At 44.6% G+C, this 22,746-nt stretch overlaps 1 protein-coding gene, 1 long non-coding RNA gene and 1 pseudogene across 7 annotated transcripts in view; 2 read left to right on the top strand and 1 right to left on the bottom strand.

Annotated features, from left to right (window-relative positions):
• LOC147354857 (uncharacterized) overlaps positions 1-20,723 on the bottom strand; it is a 27,255-nt gene extending 6,532 nt beyond the window's left edge. The window contains exons 1-4 of one of the 6 annotated variants that reach the window (XR_015146629.1): positions 20,492-20,723; positions 16,969-17,095; positions 2,538-2,665; positions 783-909 (exon numbers count right to left, since the gene is read on the bottom strand). Coding sequence is in view for 5 of the 6 variants with exons in the window: in XM_086355015.1 (XP_086211141.1) it covers positions 13,885-15,434; positions 16,969-17,095; positions 20,492-20,527 (1,713 nt within the window). In the remaining variant the exon portion in view is untranslated. Of the gene's footprint in view, positions 1-782; positions 910-2,537; positions 2,666-4,578; positions 4,832-9,320; positions 15,435-16,968; positions 17,096-20,491 lie in introns of those variants that run through there. The other 5 variants (XM_086355015.1, XM_086355013.1, XM_086355012.1 and 2 more) reach the window with 5 other exon arrangements.
• LOC147354858 (large ribosomal subunit protein P1 pseudogene) lies at positions 11,745-12,128 on the top strand (annotated as a pseudogene).
• Positions 20,292-22,746, top strand: LOC147354856 (uncharacterized). The gene is made up of 2 exons (XR_015146689.1): positions 20,292-20,417; positions 21,705-22,746. It is a non-coding gene; the product is annotated as an uncharacterized LOC147354856 (long non-coding RNA).

Raw genomic sequence — 22,746 nt, 5'->3', positions numbered from 1 at the left:
TCAAACTTAGAGAAGCATAAAGTAGAATGCCAAATATTGAGAGCTAGAAAAACGGGGAGATGGTCAAAAACATTTCGTTATGAGTAAGTTCTAAGAACCAAATGTGCAGAATAGTGACTACAGTCATTAATATTGTATTGTATAATTGAAATTTGCTAACAAATCCTAAGTATTCTCACACACACAAAAGAAAAAAGGTTATGTCTGGTGATAGGTGTGTTAATAAATTTCATGGTGATAATTGTTTCATTATATATATATCAAATCATTACATTATATATATTAGGTACATACAATTTTATCAGTTATATCTCAATAAAGTTGGGATGACAGGACGAAATGGAAACAAGAGGTCTAAACATCATAAAAAGAACTATATAGGAGAGAGATCAAGAGTAGCCAATGCTCACATAAGTAGTCACCATGACAACGGCTGCAATTCCATAAACAGGCAGAAACAGAATTGTCAGCTAAAGGAGGGGCAACCGCATGGATCTGGACACACTGACCCATTCAGGGAAAGGGCAAGAAAGCTGCACCCAAAGGCCTTACTGCAAGACTATGAACCACAAACCCTTCCCTGTGACAGTTCAGTATAGCAGGTATTAGGGCTGTAGGGGAGAAAAAAGGGCAGTGCAAACACCCCAGCCCTATTAACCACAACTACCCAGAACACTGGGGAAGCAAGCAGTGCCTACACCATGTGAGGACAGAGCACCTTCTGGGGCGTGAGGCAGGATACAGAGGCCAGCCCAGGTCAGTAGGGAGGCTGAAGGTCTTACCCAGTGAGGATATAAGTGCATAGTTCTCCAGCATCACATCCAGATACAGGCGTCTCTGAGCCTCATCAAGGAGCCTCCATTCCTCCCAGGAGAAGTACACAGCAACATCTGGAAACGTCACACTACCCTGTGGTGAAGGGGACAAATGAAACCTTGAACGTTCTCTAAGAATCCACAACACATCTCTCCAAACACCTATGCCATTCCCATCCTCCACTGGTGCCACTGATGCCTTCTCTCTCTTCACCATCTGCTTTACTCACTGTGTTCAGCCCTCAGCAGTAACTGGGCGGGGGGCAGTACTACAAGGCTTCTCCAGAATTGTGTGCACACAGATGCCATCTAAACTCTGGGTTTGGCCTGCAATGTCCTGTCCCTCCAAATAAGCAATTCCCCTAGAGTCTCCCAAATTATGGGAATCCAGACACAGCCAAAGATAAGCTCATGCTTCACCTGTAAATACTCAACAGGCCATCAGTTCACACTTCCTCTCAATGGGCACATCATTCTGTAGGTAGCACTTCTCTCACAATTTCAGACTCTACAGTTACACTTCCACAGCACTGCCATCTCCCTGCACCACACCACAGAATTCTTCCTGAACATACATGCACACCTGGTGCTTGCCATCCAGAGGATGCTTGAGAATTTAAAGAAGATTCACTACAACCCCAGTCCTCTGATGGATCTGACACCAGACTAAGCCACACATGCTGCTTAGATCTTGCCACCTGCTGCCAGTCCTTCCTTCAATATTCCCCACCCTAAAACCACATATGATTTTCACATTCCCATAACTCTCTTCAACTTCTTTACTGCCAGCTTTGCCCTTTCAACAACCACAACACGCCTCTCTCCACTCAACCTTTGTAAAAAAAATCCAGCCCTAAAAATCTCCCCTCCAGTCACAGTGACGCACAAATGACATCTGCTCCAAAGCTGATCCGCTAGCAAGACTAAAACATCCCAGACCCTGTCAAAGTTCACTGCAACATTCTGGAGAAGCCATATAGTACTAAACGAGAAGCAGCCCCAGCCTTACTGCCTTCTTGTCTCAATTACTCCTGGGTCTCCTCAGCCATATCTCAGACTCCATTCATCCCACTGAAGCCTTGGCCGCCTGCCAAGCTGACGTCTCTTACACGGGTCCCACGGCCACTTCTCACTTCACTTGGGTTTGCAATGCCCTACAAACCCTGAGCAAAAGTACTACTCCTTAGCACACACCCTAGTCTTTCTGACCTACTAATACCATGGCCACTATAACCTGCAGTCCCTTCCTAAATGTGATCCACAGCTCCACTTCTATCCACACAATGGTCATCACTTTTGAAAATTTCCATTCCTGAACATGTCCCCCAGTTTTCCAGACCTGCCTAGTCAACTGCCCACATTGCCTATACTCAGTCTTCTCGGAAACACTTCAGACTCTTCAGAGAGCCAAAACAAACTCATATTTCCAAGGAAAATTAACCTGCTGCTAAGGTCCCCATCCAGTTGATGGGTCTTCTACCCCTTTGTCTACTAGGGCCAAAACCCGAGTCATCCCTTACAATTGCCTGTCTCTTATCACCAACAACACCCACAATTTTATTTGTCCCTTTGTATGAGAGCAGGATGAGAACAGCCCTTAGCAGGCAGCCATGGCTGTGCCTCATTACTTTGCGCTCTGTAACTAGGCAACAAGTCTTGCTCAGCCACCGGTCAGTGCCTCAGAGGACCCTCCCCACAAGCAACCAACTGTCAATGAGTGACCTTTAGGGAAGTGATTCAGTCAAGGGTCAGTGGTGTGGTGATCATCAGTTGCCGAGTGAGCCAGGATGCAGATTCAGGCCTTCTTCTGGAGGCCCTCCAGCGCAACCAGGCTTGGGCGAGTGGGTCACCTGGAGAGTCCAGGAAACAGGCTGGGGATTATGTCCTGCAGGGCTTCAGCGCCCTCATAAGGCCCTCTACTAGCCATGGCCCAGGCCGTGAGGCAGTAGTGAACCTCTCTCCCATCCTTGTCTCTGAGATGTAACAGCAGTTGCCGTTACATGGTTTGCAGTCTGTGAGAACTGGTTTCCCACTTTGGGCAGTCGGAAGAGCCCGAGTTGGATTATAAAGAAAGCTGAGCGCTGAAGAGTTGATGCTTTTGTACTGTGGTGTTGGGAGAAGACTCTTGAGAGTCCCTTAGATAACAAGAAGATCAAACCAGTAAATCCTAAAGGAAATCAGTCCTGAATATTCGTTGGAAGGACTGATGCTGAAGCTGAAACTCCAATGCTTTGGCCACCTGATGCGAAGAACTGACTCATTGGAAAAGACCCTGATGCTGGAAAGACTGAAGGCAGGAGGAGAAGGGGACAACAGAGGATGAGATGGCTGGATGGCATCACCGACTCAATGGACATGAATTTGAGTAAGCTCTGGGAGTTGGTGATGAACAGAGAAGCCTGGCATGCTGCAATCCATGGGGTCGCAAAGAGTCAGATACGACTGAGTGACTGGGCTGAACTGAGACTGAGGGCCAGTTGGGTCGGGTGCCTGGCTCCCTCAGGGATGACAGCGGGGCAAGTCTGGGGACCTGGCCTTGAAGGAGCTCCCAACTGCAATCTGCCTCCTCTTAGCTAGGACTGAGACATTGGAGGGTTAAAGTTGTGCCTCGGGACTTTGCCCTTTCTTGTCAGGACAGAGAATAACATTCATCTGGTAGAGACTTATAGGAACATCCTTACCTGACCATGAACTGATCGCAAGAACAAAGGATCTGACATGAGAAATTTACAAAAACTAACCACGCCCACACTTCATCTTTTGCTTTTAAAGGGCCTTGCTGAAAGCTTTCAGTAACTTTGGGGCTCTTAGGGCATGAGCCACCCATCTCATTGTACAAACCTGTAATAAACCTCTGTTCGAAACTCTGTTTTAATATTGATGGGCCTGACTGTGTGTAGGGCACAAGGACTTGCAATTTCGGTAACACCTTCTCAAAAAATTGATCCAGAATTCAACCACTTTTCACACATCCAAGGTAGTCACTCTGGCCCATCAATACGCACCCAGGCTATTACAATTAATACCTCTGTGCTTCCTGTCTCCTTCCTCCCTCTCCTACTTTGTTTTTTTTTCTTGCCAGTCAGAGGGAGCCTATTTTGGTCTGCATGCAATCACTTCCCGCTTACGATTCAAACCCTCTATTATCTATGAGATAAATGGTCTTTTCTTTTTTCTGGCCACACGGTGGGACTTGTGAGATCTTAGTTCCCCAACCAGGGGTTGAACCGGGGCCCTCGGCCAAGAGAGGTGGAATCCTAACCACTGAGCTGCCAGGAAATTTCCATAAATGGCCAACCTTTCTCGCAGCAGCACTGCAACCTTCACTGGCCCAGCTGCAACTTGCTCCTAGCAGAAACTGCTAGGAGGATAGAGAATTGCTATACCTTAGTCCCTGGTCTGGAGAAGGCAATGGCATCCCACTCCGGTACTTTTGCCTAGAAAATCCCATGGACGGAGGAGCCTGGTGGGCTGCCGTCTATGGGGTCGCACAGAGTCGGACACGACTGAAGCGACTTAGCAGCAGCGGCAGCAGCAGCAGCCCTCGTCAGTACCACCTCCAAATCTCTGCGCCTGGCGCTCCTCCGCCCGTCACTCTCCCCCACGCGCATTCACAGACTGTCAGACACAGAGCCCCACCCAAGTCGGCCTCACCGGCCTGGATCCCGGGCACGTGGGCAGGCGCCCCCCACCCCCTCGACGCTCGGAGCTTTAGTGTCTGGTGGGGTGAGGGCGGTGAAGGCCCAGGGGGCCCAGCGTTTACCTGAGGCGGGTCCCCTAGTGCCGCCGCCATCGGACTCGGTGGGCGGAGCGGGGCCCGGAGCAGCTGGAGTACCCCGCCCGGGGGGCCCCTCCGGATCTTGGCGCGGCGCACCCTGGGCGGTGTCACCGAGCCTCACACCCGCCTCTCTGCAGCGGGTACCTTCTCAGTCTCATCCCCGCTTCCCAGCACGAGTAACCGAAGCGCTTGAATTAGGAAAAAGCTCTAGCACTTTCAAAATGACGCTCATAGCGTCGCAGCCGGAAGTCCCGCCCAGACATTATTGCCTCACAGGAAAATGCGGCTTTGTCTTAATTGGCTGATCGTCGCAGCCACCCATCGCACAGCCGCCTGGGTAATGTATTTCCTACAGATACACGAACCAAGATCCCGTTTGAGTTATCCCTGACGTCCAGGAGAAAAGTCGAAGCTACACTGTGAGATTTGCTAAAATAACAACCTAAGTCCAGAGACTGAGGTGGGGCGTTCCTTCTTAAAGAGAATGCACACAGATGTTTGAGGATTACTATCTGTAACTGATCACCCAAGTGTTTGGAGACATTTTTTTTTTTTCAAAGTCTTCGAAGCTCAGAGTGTTCCTAGAGTCTAAGAGCACCTTTCCAGATGCTCTCAAATGTATCAATCCAAATGCATCCTGAACTACCCAGGGGGTCCAGTGATTAAGATTCCTCCCTTCCAAGGCAGGAGGCGTGGTTCAATATCTGATAAGGGAACTAAGATCCCACAAGCATCCCAGCACGTCCAAACAAACAAAAAAACCCAAGTGACCTATGCAGAGTCACTTAGACACAGAATGGAGCCACTGGAAACTGAAGCTAATAGACAATAGTGCACTGTTCATCTGTGTTTGATATAGACAAATACACAAAAGTGTAGATAAGGAAAAGGATGCTGAGCCACTTTGAGGAAGGAATACAAAGATAGGTCTCTGACAATGATTCCCAAGACAACAGAAATCCTGCCTTTATAGTTGCTGGGAGAAATATCATAACCTCAGATACGCAGATGACACCACCCTTATGGCAGAAAGCGAAGCAGAACTAAAGAGCCTCTTGATGAAAGAGGAGAGTGAAAAAGTTGGCTTAAAGCTCAACGTTCAGAAAACTAAGATCATGGCATCCCGTCCCATCCCTTCATGGGAAACAGATGGGGAAAGAGTGGAAACAGAGGCAGATTTTATTTGGGGGGGCTCCAAAATCACTGCAGATGATGACTGCAGCCATGAAATTAAAAGACGCTTACTCCTTGGAAGGAAAGTTATGACCAACCTAGACAGCATATTCAAAAGCAGAGACATTATTTTGCCAACAAAGGTCCATCTAGTCAAGGCTGTGCTTTTTCCAGTAGTCATGTATGGATGTGAGAGTTGAACTATAAAGAAAGCTGAGCGCCGAAGAATTGATGCTTTTGAACTGTGGTGCTGGAGAAGACTCTTGAGAGTCCCTTGGACTGCAAGGAGATCCAACCAGTCCATCCTAAAGGAGATCAGTCCTGAATATTCACTGGAAGGGCTGATGTTGAAGCTGAAGTTCCAATACTTTGGCCCCCTAACGTGAACAGCTGACTCATTTGAAAAGACCCTGGTGCTGGGAAAGACTGAAGGCGGGAAGAGAAGGAGACGACAGAAGATGAGATGGTTGGATGGCAACACTGACTCAATGGACATGAGTTTGGGTAAATTCCAGGAGTTGGTGATGGACAGGGAGGCCTGGTGTGCTGTAGTCCATGGGGTCACAAAGAGTCAGACACAACTGAGTGACTGAATTGAACTGACTCTGTCCAATTCATTGAGCAATACTTTCATCTATTTAATATATATTACCTCATATCCTCACATATATTCAGTTCCTTTCTGAATCTGTTGTCAATCTCAAAAAAGAGAAGAACAAAACAAACGCCATTTTGACATGTGACAATGGCTGCAGTGTTTTGCAATATTCCAGCACTATTTGCTATTTCATGGTCAGTCTTGTTTCATCTACCCCATGCACCTTAGTATATTATTTCACCTGTAAAGGGGATGACAGAGCATGAGATGGTTGGATGGCATCACCGACTCAATGGACATGAGTTTGGGCAAACTCCAGGAGTTGGTGATGGATAGGGAGGCCTGGCATGCTGTGGTTCATGGGGTCACAAAGAGTCAGACACGACTGAGCGAATGAACTGAAATGAATCCCAGACAGCATGTATTTTAATGTATAAACTCTTCAGATTGTTTTTAAAATGTAAGGGTTTTGGGGACTTCCCCGGTGGAGCAGTGGTTAAGAATCTACCTACCAATGCAGGAGACACGGGTTCGATCCCTGGTCTGGGAAGATTCCACGTGCCTCAGCGCAACTAAACCTGTGTGCCACAACTACTGAGCTCACATTCTGCAACTACTGTATAATGTCTTTGTACCGCAAGATCTAAGTTGTTGTTTAGTCACAAAGTCGTGTCTGACTCTTTTGATACCTCGTGGAATGTAGCCCACCAGGCTCCTCTGTCCATGGGATTTCCCAGGCAAGAATAGTGGAATGGGTTGCTATTTCCTTCTCTGGGGGATCTTCCCAACCCAAGTCCCTTGCATCACGTTAGGATCCTTTACCACTGAGCCACCAGGGAAGCCCAAGATGTAAGGTTCTGTTGTTGTTGCTGTTTAGTCACTAAGCCAGGCTCCTCTGTCCGTGGGTTTTTTTCTGGCAAGAAAACAGAAATAATGACAGATGCCATTCATCATAAGCACAAACTAGGTGTAAAACATCTGATGAACTGTGGTCCATTTTGTTTCTCTGGGAAGAAAGCATTGTCCTTACACCCCTTACATAGCCCAGGACAAAGAGAAACAGCCACACCAGCACTCCAGTGAATTTTACCTAAAGTCTCTGGGAAAATTCTCTGAAGATATTTTTTTTTAATGTTTGCAATGATTATTTTTTGGTGATTTACTAAATGTCAAGTGTTGGGAAGAATATTCCAGAGAGAGAAAAGTACACATGAAGGACAAGTATGTGGAAGGGTGTGAGCACTCAGGAAGCTGAGATAAAGGGTGGAAAGAGAATGAAGGGTACTTCACATTAAGATGCTGAACTGAGCAGACACAATTATTTGTGGAAATATTAACAAGTTAGCTGACCCATAAACCCAGTGGAGTATATTCATAAATTTCAAATCTTTAGATACTAAATTTTAGTCTTCTATAAACGACAATAGTGTGATAATATTTTTCCATGGTAGAAAATGTAGTTTCTGTTTTAAAATTAAAATTATGAAGTGTTCTTTGTTCAAAAAGTCATCCTGGTATGGCTACTGTAGAAACTTTTAAAAATATAAATTATAAATATCCATATACATAAATCAAATGCTTAAAGACACTTCAAATTATGCAAAAGCTCTGACAGTCTCCTGTTTCTTCTCACCTGGTAACCCATAAGTGGAAAATATTAAAAATTATACTTTTTAAACTTTTGAGAAAACAACTTTGAGCAAGATTGTGTTTACTAATGTGAAGTGCTGACTCCATCCAAACCATTAGAACCTAATGTTTATCGTTCCTTTACTAGCTTAGTATAATTTCTTACATTTTCTAGTGTCCTTTTAAAAACCTTTTTAAAGGGGGGAGGTTGTATTATTTTTAACCTTTAAAGTCTACAAGATTCATTAATCTTCAAATCCTTTTCAGGAAAGGTCTAAGAGATTTTCCAACCAATGTTGTTTTTCTTGTCTCAGTCAGAAGTTGCCTGGACTGTGTGCGCACAGAAGAGAAATGAATGTTCTAATAAACGTTCTTTCCCAACCTGGGATTTAGGAAGTCTTTGACAATGCCAGAGATCTGAACACAACCGTGCTGAATGTACATGGAAGGTTTCCCCCATGTGGAAACTGCAAATGCCGGGGACACTGAGTGGCATCTCCCTGGTGGCCCAGTGGTTCAGACTGTGCTTCCACCGTAGGGGCACAGGTCTGATCCCTGGTCAAGGAACTAAGATCTGGCAAGCCATATGGTTCAGCGCACACACACACACACACACACAAAGGACACCGAGCTACTTCCACCTAAATCCTGCCCCTTTAAGTAACACAAAAGGGGCAGGATTTAGGTGGTTTCACCAGTGAGAAAGCTTTAACTTATTCATAAATTATCTATAGCTAAGTCCCCCAGATGTTCAAGCTGGTTTTAGAAAAGGCAGAGGAACCAGAGATCAAATTGCCAACATCCGCTGGATCATGGAAAAAGCAAGAGAGTTCCAGAAAAACATCTATTTCTGCTTTATTGACTATGCCAAAGCCTTTGACTGTGTGGATCACAATCAACTGTGGAAAATTCTGAGAGATGGGAATACCAGACCACCTGACCTGCCTCTTAAGAAACCTATATGCAGGTCAGGAAGCAACAGTTAGAACTGGACATGGATCAACAGACTGGTTCCAAATAGGAAAAAGAGTACATCAAGGCTGTATATTGTCACCCTGCTTATTTCACTTACATGCAGAGTACATCATGAGAAACGCTGGGCTGGAAGAAGCACACGCTGGAATCAAGATTGCCAGGAGAAATATCAATAACCTCAGATATGCAGATGACACCACCTTTATGGCAGAAAGTGAAGAGGAACTAAAAAGCCTCTTGATGGAAGTGAAAGTGGAGACTGAAAAAGCTGGCTTAAAGCTCAACATTCAGAAAATTAAGATCATGGCATCTGGTCCCATCACTTCATGGCAAACAGATGGGGAAACAGTGGTAACAGTGTCAGACTTTATTTTTTTGGGGCTCCAAAATCACTGCAGATGGTGACTGCAGCCATGAAATTACAAGACACTTACTCCTTGGAAGGAAAGTTATGACCAACCTAGATAGCATACTCAAAACCAGAGACATTACTTTGCCAACAAAGGTCTGTCTAGTCAAGGCTATGGTTTTTCCTGTGGTTATGTATGGATGTGAGAGTTGGACTGTGAAGAAAGCTGAGCGCTGAAGAATTGATACTTTTGAACTGTGGTGTTGGAGAAGACTCTTGAGAGTCTCTTGGGCTGCAAGGAAATCCAACCAGTCCATTCTAAAGGAGATCAGTCCTGGGTGTTCTTTGGAAGGACTGATGTTAAAGCTGAAACTCCAGTCCTTGGCCACCTCATGCGAAGAGTTGACTCATTGGAAAAGACTCTGATGCTGGGAGGGATTGGGGGCAGGAGGAGAAGGGGACGACCGAGGATGAGATGGCTGGATGGCATCACTGACTCGATGGACATGAGTTTGAGTGAACTCCTGGAGTTGGTGATGGACAGGGAGGCCTGGTGTGCTGCAATTCATGGAGCTGCAAAGAGTCAGACACGACTGAGTGACTGAACTGAAGTCCCCCTAAGTGGTTCCTACAGTATTGTTTACTCACAAGGAAAAGAAAATTCTGATTAACCAATGGACCACTTTCCATATATGGTGTGATGAGGCTTCCAGATGCAATTTAGACTAACAATGCCTCCTTTAAAGATGTTAGTTAAGGGTATCTCCTTAGATCCATTTGTTGCTAAAATGTCAATAACCTAAAATGGAAAATGAAATACAACAAACTAAATGTATAAAATGAATACTTGTATAATCACATAGTCAAAAACTATTTCAAATCAATTTATAACATAGAATTTTGACTACACTTACTTACACTTGTGGAAATAAAGATGGCCAACCAAATGAGAACACTCAAAGCCTATTTATTCAGAGCTACAAATCATGGCTTGAAAACGTTGAGTATCTAGATTTAAGAATTAATCAAGAAACAAGGTCAGGGAACTATATTGAATACTCTGTGTGATAAATCATAGTAGAAAAGAATATTTTTTAAAAAAGAACATATATATGCATATAACTGAGTCACCGTGCTGTACAGCATAGATTGGCACATGCTGTAATAAAAAAAGTTTTAAGTGATCAAGAATATTAATGATTAAACTTTAAAAGTATATGCTGTATGTGGCTACTGCATTGTGTACAGTACACAAAGTGTTTATGAAATACTCCATTAAAAAAACAATTATTTTTATGCCAGAGAGGTCACATCACTGAAAAATAAATAAAATTCCAACATAAGTTTTTGCTGTTTCACTATCTTTTTTGTTAGGAAAAACACAGAAACTTCAAAAAAAATTTTTTTTAATATTTAATTTTTTTGTGGTTGCAGCTTGTAGCAGAGACTGAACCTGAGCCCTCAGCAGTGAAAGTGCCAAGCCCTAACTACTGAATTGCTAGGAAATCCCCCCAAAATTCAATAGGAATGCAGGGGTGACATTGCATTCAGTGGGGACAGCACATCCTCACTATCCTCATTTTCCTGCACAGCAACACATCTGAAGTGAAATCACATAGACACTACAAAACCACTGATGATTTTTTCATCTCACAACAGCTTCCCTATACAAGATACATAGTTCTGAATGCCATGACAATTTCTGCACTGGCTCATCCTTCACAGCTAATAGCTGGAATATTGTGGAGGCCCCTTCAATATAGACACATTTCCACAAACTTGTGGTAGCCTTTCCCCCTCCCTACAAATTCAGTGTTCCTTTAACAGATGATTCCCCCTGTCTGTACGACTGTATAATCTATGCTGCCACTATCTGGAATTCTACATATGAGGATACATGGCTCCACTGCAGGACCTAGGGAACAGACTTCTCTTACTAACTGGATGCAATCCATGATCCCTGGGAACAAGAAAATTTTCTTGCCTTAGGAAGCAGCAAAGGTATCACAACTGCCCGTCTGAAGACTGACATCTGAACCAACAAAATACCAATGCATCCAGGCTACCAATAAGAACCACAAATCCCTGCAGTCTTTTCTTGGAGGCCCTGAGCAGCAATGGCAACTAGGACAAAACTAGAGAGAGGTACATTCACAGCATACTGTTCCCTCTGAGGCAGAGAGTGTGCAATTCCACAAAAAAACTTTTCAACCCTGATTGCTGCTAGAACCCAGTTGTTTTCAAGTCACCACAGTGAATAAAATCCCAAGATTGAAGGAACTTAGAGTAAGGTCTTGCTTTATCCTCCTCTGCTGCTAAGGTGCTTGGTTCTTCCGAGGAAGCGAAGGCCATTTTGGGATGAGGCCCTCACTTCATCCAGTGACTAGCACCATGCCTGGCAGCCCCCACCTAGCATTTGCCCTCACCATGGCCTCAATCTCAGAGCTCACCTGCATCTACTCTGCCCTCATTCTGCATGGTCATGGAGGATAAAATCAATGCCCTCATTAAAAGGCAGTCAGTGTAAATGTTGAGCCTTTCTGGCCAGGCTTGTTTGCAAAGGCTTTGGCCACTGTCAACATCGGGAGCCTCATCTGCAACCTGGGGGCTGGTGGACCTGCCATGGCAGCTGGTGCTGCACCAGCAGGAGGTCTTGCCCCATCTATCACTGCTGCCCCAGCTGAGGAGAAGAAAGGAGAAACAAAGAAAGAAGAATCTGAAGAATCTGATGATGACATGGGCTTTGGTCTTTTTGACTAAACCTCTTTAGTAACATATTCAATAAAAATCTGAGCTGTTAAAAAAAAAAAAGAGTAAGGTCTTCATTTTTCACACAAACCAGTACAATGGGACACAGACTATTCCTGGGCTTGAGGCAGGAAGAGGAGGAAAATCTCATCACAGGAGTCACAACAGACACTGAGAAAAGTAGGCTCAGTTTGCAAGTCACCAGCAGAGTAGTCTAGGACAAAAACTGGTCAACTCAGAGATGTAACCCATCAAAGGAATTAGAAAGGAATGAGTGCTCAGATTTATTACGAAGGCTCCCATAAATGGGACAACATCAAAATGTTCTTCCTTGGACTCAGGGTGGTTCAAAAATGTACATCATGAGCACCTGCCAGTCGTGAAATGGCTTTTGCTATGGAACTGGCAATGACATAAATCTGGCAAGGGCTCTGGGCAGGTTAAGAAATGCACTGAAGCTCCCATAAACCTGGAATATTAGTGGTTTGATGTCGGGAGCCGCATTAGGCATTGCTGACAAAATGGAGGCACGGCCCTAACCCCCTTCCCTTTGTTCCATAGGCATGGACCCGGAATGGAGGAGTTAGGCTTTGTGATTCTGACTTGTTTTTTCCTTCCCTAGGCTGAGTTGACTGAAGAGAATATTAAGGTGCTTATTGTTTTTGAGAGGAGCATGAGAAGGCATAAAGCCTTCTGCAGCTGTGCTCAAAGAATAATTCATAAAGTTAATCACTGACATTTGTTCAAGGACTTTTACAAAAAAGTGTTCCAGAGTGAGCACACAGGCCACAGCTTGAAGCCATGGGAGGGATTGCTATCTGAAGCCCATTTGTGAGAAAAGTGTTTATGGCAAAGGAGTTTGCTGAATTTAGGGCTTAGGAATAATTAAAATAATTAGAAGCTAAAGATTTAAGGATTGCTGAAATGTTAGCATATTCTACTATAGCTTACAGAAATTAGGGACTTTAGAGATATTATTAGCTAGAAGCCCTTTCTAAGAAATAGTGAGCTTAGGATACTAGGGGCAAACAGGACTTAGAAAGATAAGAATTAAACTGAGGAATGTGGTATGCAGCCCAGACATTAGCATGAATTACAGTGTTTTCACAAGGACACATAAGAAGAAGTTGATAAGAGAATCACTGAGGAAGGAGCTCCTTTTGAGGGGTAACAATGATTTTTGGAGAAAAATAAATCTGGGTCAATGGGAACTAAAAATATCAAACCTCTGACCTAATGCTTTTGTAAAAGTATAAAAGAGAATCATAAGCTTGAAATAAACAGGAAGTCCAAGAAAAATGAGAGGCTGCCTCAGTTTCTCGCCCACACCGCTTACCCCTTTAGGTTGAATCCCTGGCTGCTGGAGATGGACTCCGGCAGTTTATTGCATGTATGAGGTCAACAGAGGCAGACAACACCCTCATAAGGGATCTCCACAGTGTTATACTGACCAATAATTCATCCCTGCACAACCCTTTTTTCTGAACTTTGTGGTATTCAATGAAATAAGAGTGAAGCCTGTGAACTCTCCAGTATGTCATGAGGCTAGAGTTTTGGCTAAAAAAACAACTTCCCACATTAGTCACATCCGCAAGGCTATTATCCAGTGTGAACATTATGGTGTTCTATGAGACTAGAGTTGTAGGTAAAGGAATTCAAACCTTTTCTACAATATAATGCCTTTCTGCAGTATGAACACTCCTGTGTTTAATGAACCTGAAGTTTTTTGCAAAGTATTTCTGACACTCATGGCACTCACACGGCTTTGATCCAATGTGAGTTCTCTGATTTTGAAAAACAGCTTGGGCTAACCAGCTTCTCAAATTTTCTTTACTTGTAAGATTTTTTCCCAGTGAACTCTCTGATGTCGAAGGAGTGAAGAACTTTGGGAAAATGCTTTCCCACATTTGCTGCACTCATAAGGCCTTTCTCCAGTGTGAATTCTCCTGTGTTTAATGAAGGTGGAATTATCAGCAAAGGATTTCCCATAATCAGTGCACTTATAAGGCCTTGAACCAGTGTGAAGTCTCTGATGCTGATGAAGGGCAGAACGTTGATTGAAAATTTTCCCACATTCACTGCACTCATAAGGTCTTTCTCCAGTGTGGATTTTCTGGTGTTGAAGGAGCATAGAGTTTTGGCTAAATGATTTCCCACATTCATTGCATTTATATGGCCTTTCCCCGGTGTGAACTCTCTGGTGTATAATGAGGTAGGACTTCTTGCCAAAGAATTTCTTACATTCCCCACACTCAAATGGCCTTTCTCTAGTGTGAACTCTTTGAAGGTTGAGATGGGACTTATTGCTAAATAATTTCCCACACTTATAAGGTCTTTCTCTAGTGTGAATTCTCCAATGTTGAATAAGGTTGGGCTTTTGTCTAAACGATTTTCCACACTCTCCACATTCATAAGGCCTTTCTCCAGTGTGAACTCTCCAATGTCGAAGGAGTGAAGAACTTTGGGAAAACGCTTTCCCACATTTACTGCACTCATAAGGCCTTTCTCCAGTGTGAATTCTCCAATGTCGAAGGAGTGAAGAATTTTGGGAAAACGCTTTCCCACATTTACTGCATTCATAAGGCCTTTCTCCAGTGTGAATTCTTCTGTGTTTAATGAAGGTGGAATTATCAGCAAAGGATTTCCCACAATCAGTGCACTTATAAGGCCTTGAACCAGTGTGAAGTCTCTGATGCTGATGAAGGGCAGAACGTTGATTGAAAGTTTTCCCGCATTCACTGCACTCATAAGGTCTTTCTCCAGTGTGGATTCTCTGATGTTGAAGGAGCATAGAGTTTTGGCTAAATGATTTCCCGCATTCATTGCATTTATATGGCCTTTCCCTGGTGTGAACTCTCTGGTGTACAATGAGGTGTGACTTCCTGGTAACTTCTCCCCAGTTAGGATAAGTTTTTCCCCTCTGAAAGGCTGTCTCACACTCAGTTCTGTTTGACCTCTCCCAGGTGTTAGTAGCCCATTGCTGGAGAAATTGAGACCTGGTCAAGAAGTCCTTCTCAACCACCCTGAAGACTAATGACTTTCCTGACACATGGAATTTGCAGTTCTTCACAAATGAAGTTCTATCCACATCTCTTCTGAAGAGTTTCTCCCCTATGCACTGCTTCTGATGCTGATGAAGGTTTGTGCTGACATACAACTGTTTCCCAGACCTATGTAATTTTAGCTTTGAATGTATTGCTTGACATTCATCAAAGTACAGAAAGTCTCTCAATATTTGGACACATAGTTCACAGGGGTGGGCCTCTTTGGAGGATAGATCTGCCTTGGGAGTCCTGATCTGTGACATTCTTTGAAAAGAAACATTTTGCTCAAAAGAAGTCTTCTTGTTCTCCACTTCATGGCAACAACCTAAAAGCAAGAAATGTTGGTGAAGCACATGTTGACTTTAGTGGGGCAGGGGGAGCCCACACACCAGTGTGTGTCTGACAAACTCATGAATGAGTCCATGTGATTATTTACAAGAACAGGGAGTTGGCTTCTTGATGACATTATCATGAGCAATACTGGGCTATAAAGGCCACAGGATGGGGGAAGACCACATGAGAAAAAAGATAACCATGTGATGTGTCATAGAGAAGAAAAGCAGGGTGAAAAATTACTTAATTGTTGACAGTTAAAATATCAGTTACAGGGACTTCCTTGGTGATCAAGTGGTAAAGAATCTGTGTTCCAATGCAGAGGACATGGGTTTGATCCCTAGTTGGAAAACTAAGATCCCACAAGCCACAGGCAACCAAGCCCATGAGCTGCAACCTAGAGAAGCCCATGTGCCACAATGAAGACCCAGTGTAGCCATTAACAAAAAAAAAAAAAAAGGAAAAAATATATAAATTAGTTACAAACAACTGTCAGCAGGACTGTGTCTGCTGGTAACACATGACTGCAATGTAGATGAGTATTTCCAGGGCCAAGAAAAAAGAACTGCAAAAAAGTAGATTCTGGTCAGGAACATTTTAAGAATGGGTATGTTTGATTATAGAAAGTATATGGGCCAATGTTACAGAATGAACAGATAAAGCAGGGAGGAAACTGGGTGATACAGGAGTTCAGAGATATAAGGATTAGGTTGGACTACAAGTAGAAGAACCACAATGCAGAATTAAGTCAGCAATATTAAGAATGGAGAGGGAAAAAAAAGGAGAAAAAAGTTGTGGTCACTGGAAATAGCCATCAAAATTCAAGTCGAACAGAACAAATTCCTGGTATCACTTGAACTAGCATCATGCACTCCCACAGGGTGCTACTGTACAGCAGCCCTTTGAGCCTACTTGGTTGAGTTGGAATTCATATCCAGCTTGTGGACAAATAAGAGCTCCCCACTCCACTTCCAAAATGAACAAGTGTATGGGACCTGGATGATGCAAATACAAGGGGAAAGACACCACATAGGAGCAGTTGACCCATATTCATCACATCATAAACCAGAGGAAAACATTTAAATACTATTAAGAGAACTTTTGAAAGGTTCTTGCAAGAAGTGCATGCTCTACACCATAGAATTAATTCCCAGCAAAGGCAGTTACATGGAAATGTTTATGAGAAGAAAGAAGTAGAACCTGAGGAGCACAGATTACTTGCATCTAGATGTCACCCAGTAGGAAGAGGGCAAGTATGGTGGAATATATTAGGCTGAATGGAAGATTCCTGACCCTGGATCCTTCCAGGGGAGGCTGCAGGGTAGCAGATGTGGGGCCTCTTCAAGGAAAACGGATGGCAGTGCAAATACCTCAGCCCAACCAACCACAGAACCAACCTAGAGTACTGGAAAAAGAAAAAAAAAGCAGTGACCATGGTCCTGACATGAGAAGGACAAGCTTGTCTCTGGGGAAAAGGAAAGCACAGATACTACCTCAGGTCATGAGGAAAGGTTTGAAGTTCTTACCCAGGGAGGTTATAAGTGCCAAGTTCTCCAGCATCACATCACGGTACAGGCATCTTTGAGTCTCATCAAGGAGACCCCATTCCTCCCAGGAAAAGGTCACAGCTACATCTTCAAAGTTCACACTGACCTGCCATGATGGTGACAGATGAAACAACAAAGAGTACACCTCTGAAGAGTTGCAGTCCATTTCCCCACACATCTACCCTTTGACTGTCTATCACCCAGCCCTTCCAATTCAGAGAAGCAATCACACCCTGGCACCTTGGTGTGGTTGTCTTCCCACAGGCTCACTGATCACTATGTATAACCACCAGGAACAAGAGGCAGGTGGATGAACATATATCTCAACTATAGGCCTGGCATAGAGGGACCCACCCCCTGCTGACAAGCAATTTCCCCTGGTAAGGGCATTGCCCTGGACATGTTAGCACCATCAGACATGCTCTCTCTTCAAGCACACATCACTCCTTGGGTTGCACATCCTCAGTCGCTATATCCCATAGCCATACATGACCATGGCCACCAAAACCTCACTCTCCCACACCACAGACATCTCCTTACCCTTCCCACACCTTATCTGTATTTAAATCACTTTCTCCTAATCCCAGCATAGGGCTATGATGGTGACCTAACACATGACATCTGAGACTGGACAAATGCAACTAACGGTAACTTTTTAATCACATAAATTCACCACTCACCACAAAGGCCCACAGGGAGCAGTACTCAAAAAAACCCAGCACAATCAGGGTCTGTGCGAAGGAATCTTTGTGGGATGAAGGGGTTGGGATGCTCCAAGGAGGATGTGACTACCTTATTTGAATAATTCTGAGGGCTAGTGCTACCTAGAAGTATCTGGTTTCCTTTGTAAAAATGGTTGTTAAGCTAAGAGACATTATCCATAGGTGAGGAGAGGAACTTGCACTCAGGTCATCTGAAGGCACCCAAGTTTCACCAAATGTCAAAGAAGCACATCACATTGAACTTAGTTAGGCTTTATACCACAACTTGGCAGGCAGTATCCACAATACAAATGGCAAAGTCAAACAGAACCCAATATGACCACAGAACTCTCAACAATTCCCAATGGCAGTATCAGAAATCATCTATAAAGGCCTTACTGCATGACTCTGATCCTTGTCTCAGATTTAAAACAACAGAACCGTGTGTGGATCTCAGATACACATAGTCCCATGGTACTTCTGTACTGTCCTTGATGTAAGTCAGCAATGACAACCTTTCTCTGTTCCCTTACCCTCATTCAAACTCCAGCCCCATTACTCGCCTACCCCAAGCCCAGTGATTCTTACAGATGACTTTATTGCTTGTGGCCATATAACTAGGTTGAATGAAACACGCCAGGTACCACCGAAGTTCTCACAAAACTTGGTGAGCTGATAAAGTGGTAAAGAAGTACCAGTTCTGGCCTGAGTGTCATATGGATGAATTACCCCTTGCTTCTTCATCCACCTCATGTTAACTCTTCTCTTGGAAGCTTTGGCTGCCTGCCAGACTATCCTGTCTCATACATCAAAACTTCTTGGCCATTTACTTATGTTTATGAAGTAAATGACACCATCAAGCATGGAAGCAAGTAAGAAACCCAATCGTCTGCCCCCTTCTTCCATACCTCTTCCCTAAAAGATCTGCCACCACAGCCTGAAGCTTGCCTCTTCCAAATGTTGAGACACAGGTCATTCAGTATGGTCTACACTGTAGTTACATTTTGGATGTCTCTAACCAGAATCACTCTCAAGAATTCCAAACTTGTATGTCAGATGTTTATTTGATGCCTCCACTCATTGGTGTCTAAAATATCTGACTCTTAACATGGTTAAAACAAAGCTCTGAATAAACACAATGAATATTACACCTACTACCAACCTGATTATCTCTACTGATGCAGCTTCCAAATCTACAGCTGCAAAGCCAGGGGTCATCTCTGGTACCTGCGTTTCATTCCCTCACCACCCACTTTACAAAATCTAGCTGCCTCTTCTAAAAACATGCAGCCAGGGACTTCCCTCGTGGTCCAGTTATTAACACTCTGTGCTTCCAGCACAGGGGGAACATGCAAGATCACAAATTGGGGAACTAAGATCCCACATGCTGCATGGGATGGCAAAAACTAAAAACAAAAACACGCAGCCAGAATACAGCCACATTTTCCAAGGCATGTCCCTGCTCCATTAACCCTCACCTGGACTATGGTAGTACCCTCCACAATGATGGCCCTTCTTCCTCTCTCAAGCCCACAGTTTGTTTTCCACTCTAAAGCCAAATGAAGCTTTAATCACATCACCTCCATCCCACAACCGAAACTTTTAATTTCCTCTAGAACACAAAAATTGACATCTCAGGCAGTTGTTCCTCTCCTGACTCCAACCCACCTGCTATTTAGTCCTACCTAAAAGAGACGAGACCTGTGGGTCCTGAATATTCCTGAGCTCAGTTTTACCTCTAGGCATTTGCACATCTTGGGTTAGGTTGACCTTACGCACGTTTACCGTGACTGCCAGAAATGGGAACACCTCTCCATATAACCTCTAGCATGGACTCAGGACGGTAGGTTTGACGTTTTTCAGGAACCTCGGACTCAAGGAGGGGATAAAGGACATTAAGCGTCTCCTGTGTGAGTGTGTGCTAAGTTGCTTCAGTCATGCCTGACTCTCTGAAACCCCATGGACTGTAGCCTAACAGGATCCTCTGTCCATGGGATTCTCCAGGCAAGGATACTAGAGTGGGTTGCCATGCCCTCCTCCAGGGGATCTTCCCAACCCAGGGATAAAACCCGTGTCTCCTCTATCTCCCACATTGCAGGTAGAGTCTTTACGCTGAGCCACCAGGGAAGCCCATTAAGTATCTCGGCGACAAGAAGTCCAGGGAACATGGGGGTGAGAGCAGGCCAGTGAGGCAATGGGACACCCCCTACTTTCCTGTTCAGGTTCCATAAGCACTTCTTTGACCCTGAGAATTGTGTGAAGAGGAAGGAATGCATCCAATGTGGGATTCCACCGTTCACCGTCTGTACTCCTGCCTGGCCCTGGAAGCCAGCTGACCTCAGGCTGGCGGATTAACCTCTGGGCCTCAATGCTCAGTGCTGCGTCTTACCAGCTGTGGGGCCCTGAACGAAGATTCAACCTCCCAGGACCTCAATGTCCTCATCAACCCTCTCCACCCCGTTTTCCCCTTAAACAGCTCTTGGGGATTACATCCCGTTAATGCACTAACCCGGAGCTGACTGCGCTAACACTCTTATTTCCGGCAAGCCGAAGGCTGATGCTAGGTTTCCGGAATTCCCCCGCCTCAGTCCGACCTCCAAGCCTCTGCACCGACCGGTCCCTCCGAATGTCCCCATTTCCCATGCGTCATGACGCTGTCTGTGAGACGCAGGGCCCCACCCAGCACCGCCTGACCATCCTGGAGCCCAGGGCCAGGGCTGCGCGCAGGTGAGCAGCCGCCCCGTGGGGCTTTAGTGTTTGATGGGATGAGGGCGGTGCGGGGCCGCAGGACGAGCGTTTACCTGAGGCTGCTCCCTCAGAGCCGCCGCCGTCGCCATCGGACTCTGGGGGTAGCAGGGCTAGGAGAGGCGGGGAGACCCGGGAGCGGCGGACCCCGGGCGGTGCCGCCGAGGTTCAGAGCCGTCTCTGTGCAGCAACGACAGCGCCTCCTCTCGGACCTTCCTGTTCTGGTCACTCGGGTCCTGACAGCCCTCTCACAACGAACAGGACCAGCGGACTTAAAATGTCCGCCTCGAGGAGGCGGCCAGAAGTCCCGCCCCTTAGTGTTGTGCCCCAGCGGAAATAGCTTTTTTCCTGCGCCATCATTGCCTCAGCAGCGTCGCCTTCGACGCTGGGCACTCTGGGTCTTGTAGTTCCCAGGTGCCAGGAGAAAAGGCCTGCGTCCACCTCGTAAGGCGCCAGGAAATGACCTCTCCCAAGCCATGCCAGAGCAGTGACTCGCCGCCTTTAAAGGGGCCGAACACCAATTGGTAGGGATGCGTTCTGCAACTGATCGCCAAGGAATCCATGCCATGAATTAAGATGACACATCTTTCCCAGAACGCCAAGGGCGCCAATGCAAATTCGCACGAAATATTTTGTTAATTTTGAGTATCTGTAAATGTTTTTGGTTATAAGGCAAATATTTTTAAAAAGTTTCCTTTATGCCCTTATGATTCTCATTTGTGGAATTGTAATTTCTTTTGGATACTAATCTTAAATATAGCAAACTTGTGGAAGTGTCGTAAATATGCCAGATACTCATGTTACTTTTTGAAACTCTTCTATGTAGATAATCATATTTTCAGATAGGCTTGAAAGTGAAAGAAAGTGAAAGTCGCTCAGTCGTGTCGGACTTTTTGCGACCACATGGACTATACTGTCCATAGAATTTTCCAGACCAGAATACTGGAGTGGGTAGCCTTTCCCTTCTCTAGGGAATCTTCCCAACCCAGGGATTGAGACCAGGTCTCCCGCATTGCAAGCGGATTCTTTGATTCACCAGCTGAGCCACCAGGGAAGCCCAAGTGGGTTTTCAATTATTTAAATTCTTTAATGTCTGTGTTAAGGTACCAGTTAGAATGTATAGTATATTTGATCTAGCACCAATACTGAGAGCCTTGTTTGCTTGCTAATTTTAAACAAAGCGCTCTTATTTTATTACTAGAATGCTAATTTACTGTAGTGTTTTCTTTGGTACATTTTGACTAATTATATATATATTTCTCTGTATAGTTGTGTTGTTTTCTAATATGAATGGATCTGTTAGGGGAAGCACACTGATTGAAACCACCCACCCTGGCCAGGCACCACAGGAGCCATTTGCATGAGTTGTATTGACAGGAGGTCCTGGTAAGGAACACAGAACTAAATAAATAAGCCTCCACCAACCAGAAGAGTTCGGGAAAGGTCAAAAGGAGACACCACAGGTCCGACCACCTCCCAGAATCCTTCTCTCTGGCATCCATCTTGGCTGAACAAGGCACGCGCCACCAGGAAGGACTCTGAGTCAGAATGATCAGCTAAGGACAACCCAGAAGCTAATCCCATCTCCATAAAACCGGAGACTGCGAGTCATGCAGCAGAGCAGTTCTCCTGGGTTCCCTTACCCTACTTCTCTCCACCCAGGTGCCCTTTCCCAATAAAATCTCTTGCTTTGTCAGCACATGTGTCTCCTCGGACAATTCATTTCCGAGTGTTAGACAAGAGCCCAGTTTCGGGCCCTGGAAAGGGTCCCCCTTCCTGCAACAGATTTATTTTTCTGTACCTATTAATATAAACATGTTTTATAATTCATTAGTATTATGTCGAATCTGTTAATGTATTTCTAATACTAAACCATTCTTAAGTTACTGAGATGCTTTCAACTTGTATTACATTCTGGAAACACAGCTGAATTTAATAAGTTTTATGAGACTGTTATTCTAGCACCATAAAATTAGTTGAGGAACATGAATCTCTGCAAGATTTAGAATAAGCTTAGATTCCTCGTTTCAGTGAATGATTCATGTGACTCCCTTCCTATGAATCAGGGTCTTTCTACAAATCTGTCAGATATCAAGTATCAGCAAGTATCAAAGAGATTTGGTATTTGTTAGTTTGATCAAGAAAGACATGCGTTTTAGGGAGGTTCAAGAGGGAGATGACATGTGTATAACTATCAGGCATATGTATATGGCTGATTCATGTTGATGTATGGCAGAAACCAACACAATATTGTAAAGCAATTATCCTTCAATTAAAAATAAACCTTAAATAAAGAAAGACATGTCCTGGA

The sequence above is a fragment of the Bos grunniens genome, chromosome 18 (assembly GCF_055505025.1).
Source record: "Bos grunniens cultivar Pamir isolate PY7600 chromosome 18, Bosgru_T2T1.0, whole genome shotgun sequence".
Taxonomy (NCBI): domain Eukaryota; kingdom Metazoa; phylum Chordata; class Mammalia; order Artiodactyla; family Bovidae; genus Bos; species Bos grunniens.
The sequence above is the reverse complement of the archived record's forward strand: the minus strand, read 5'-3'. Positions and strand labels throughout refer to the sequence as shown.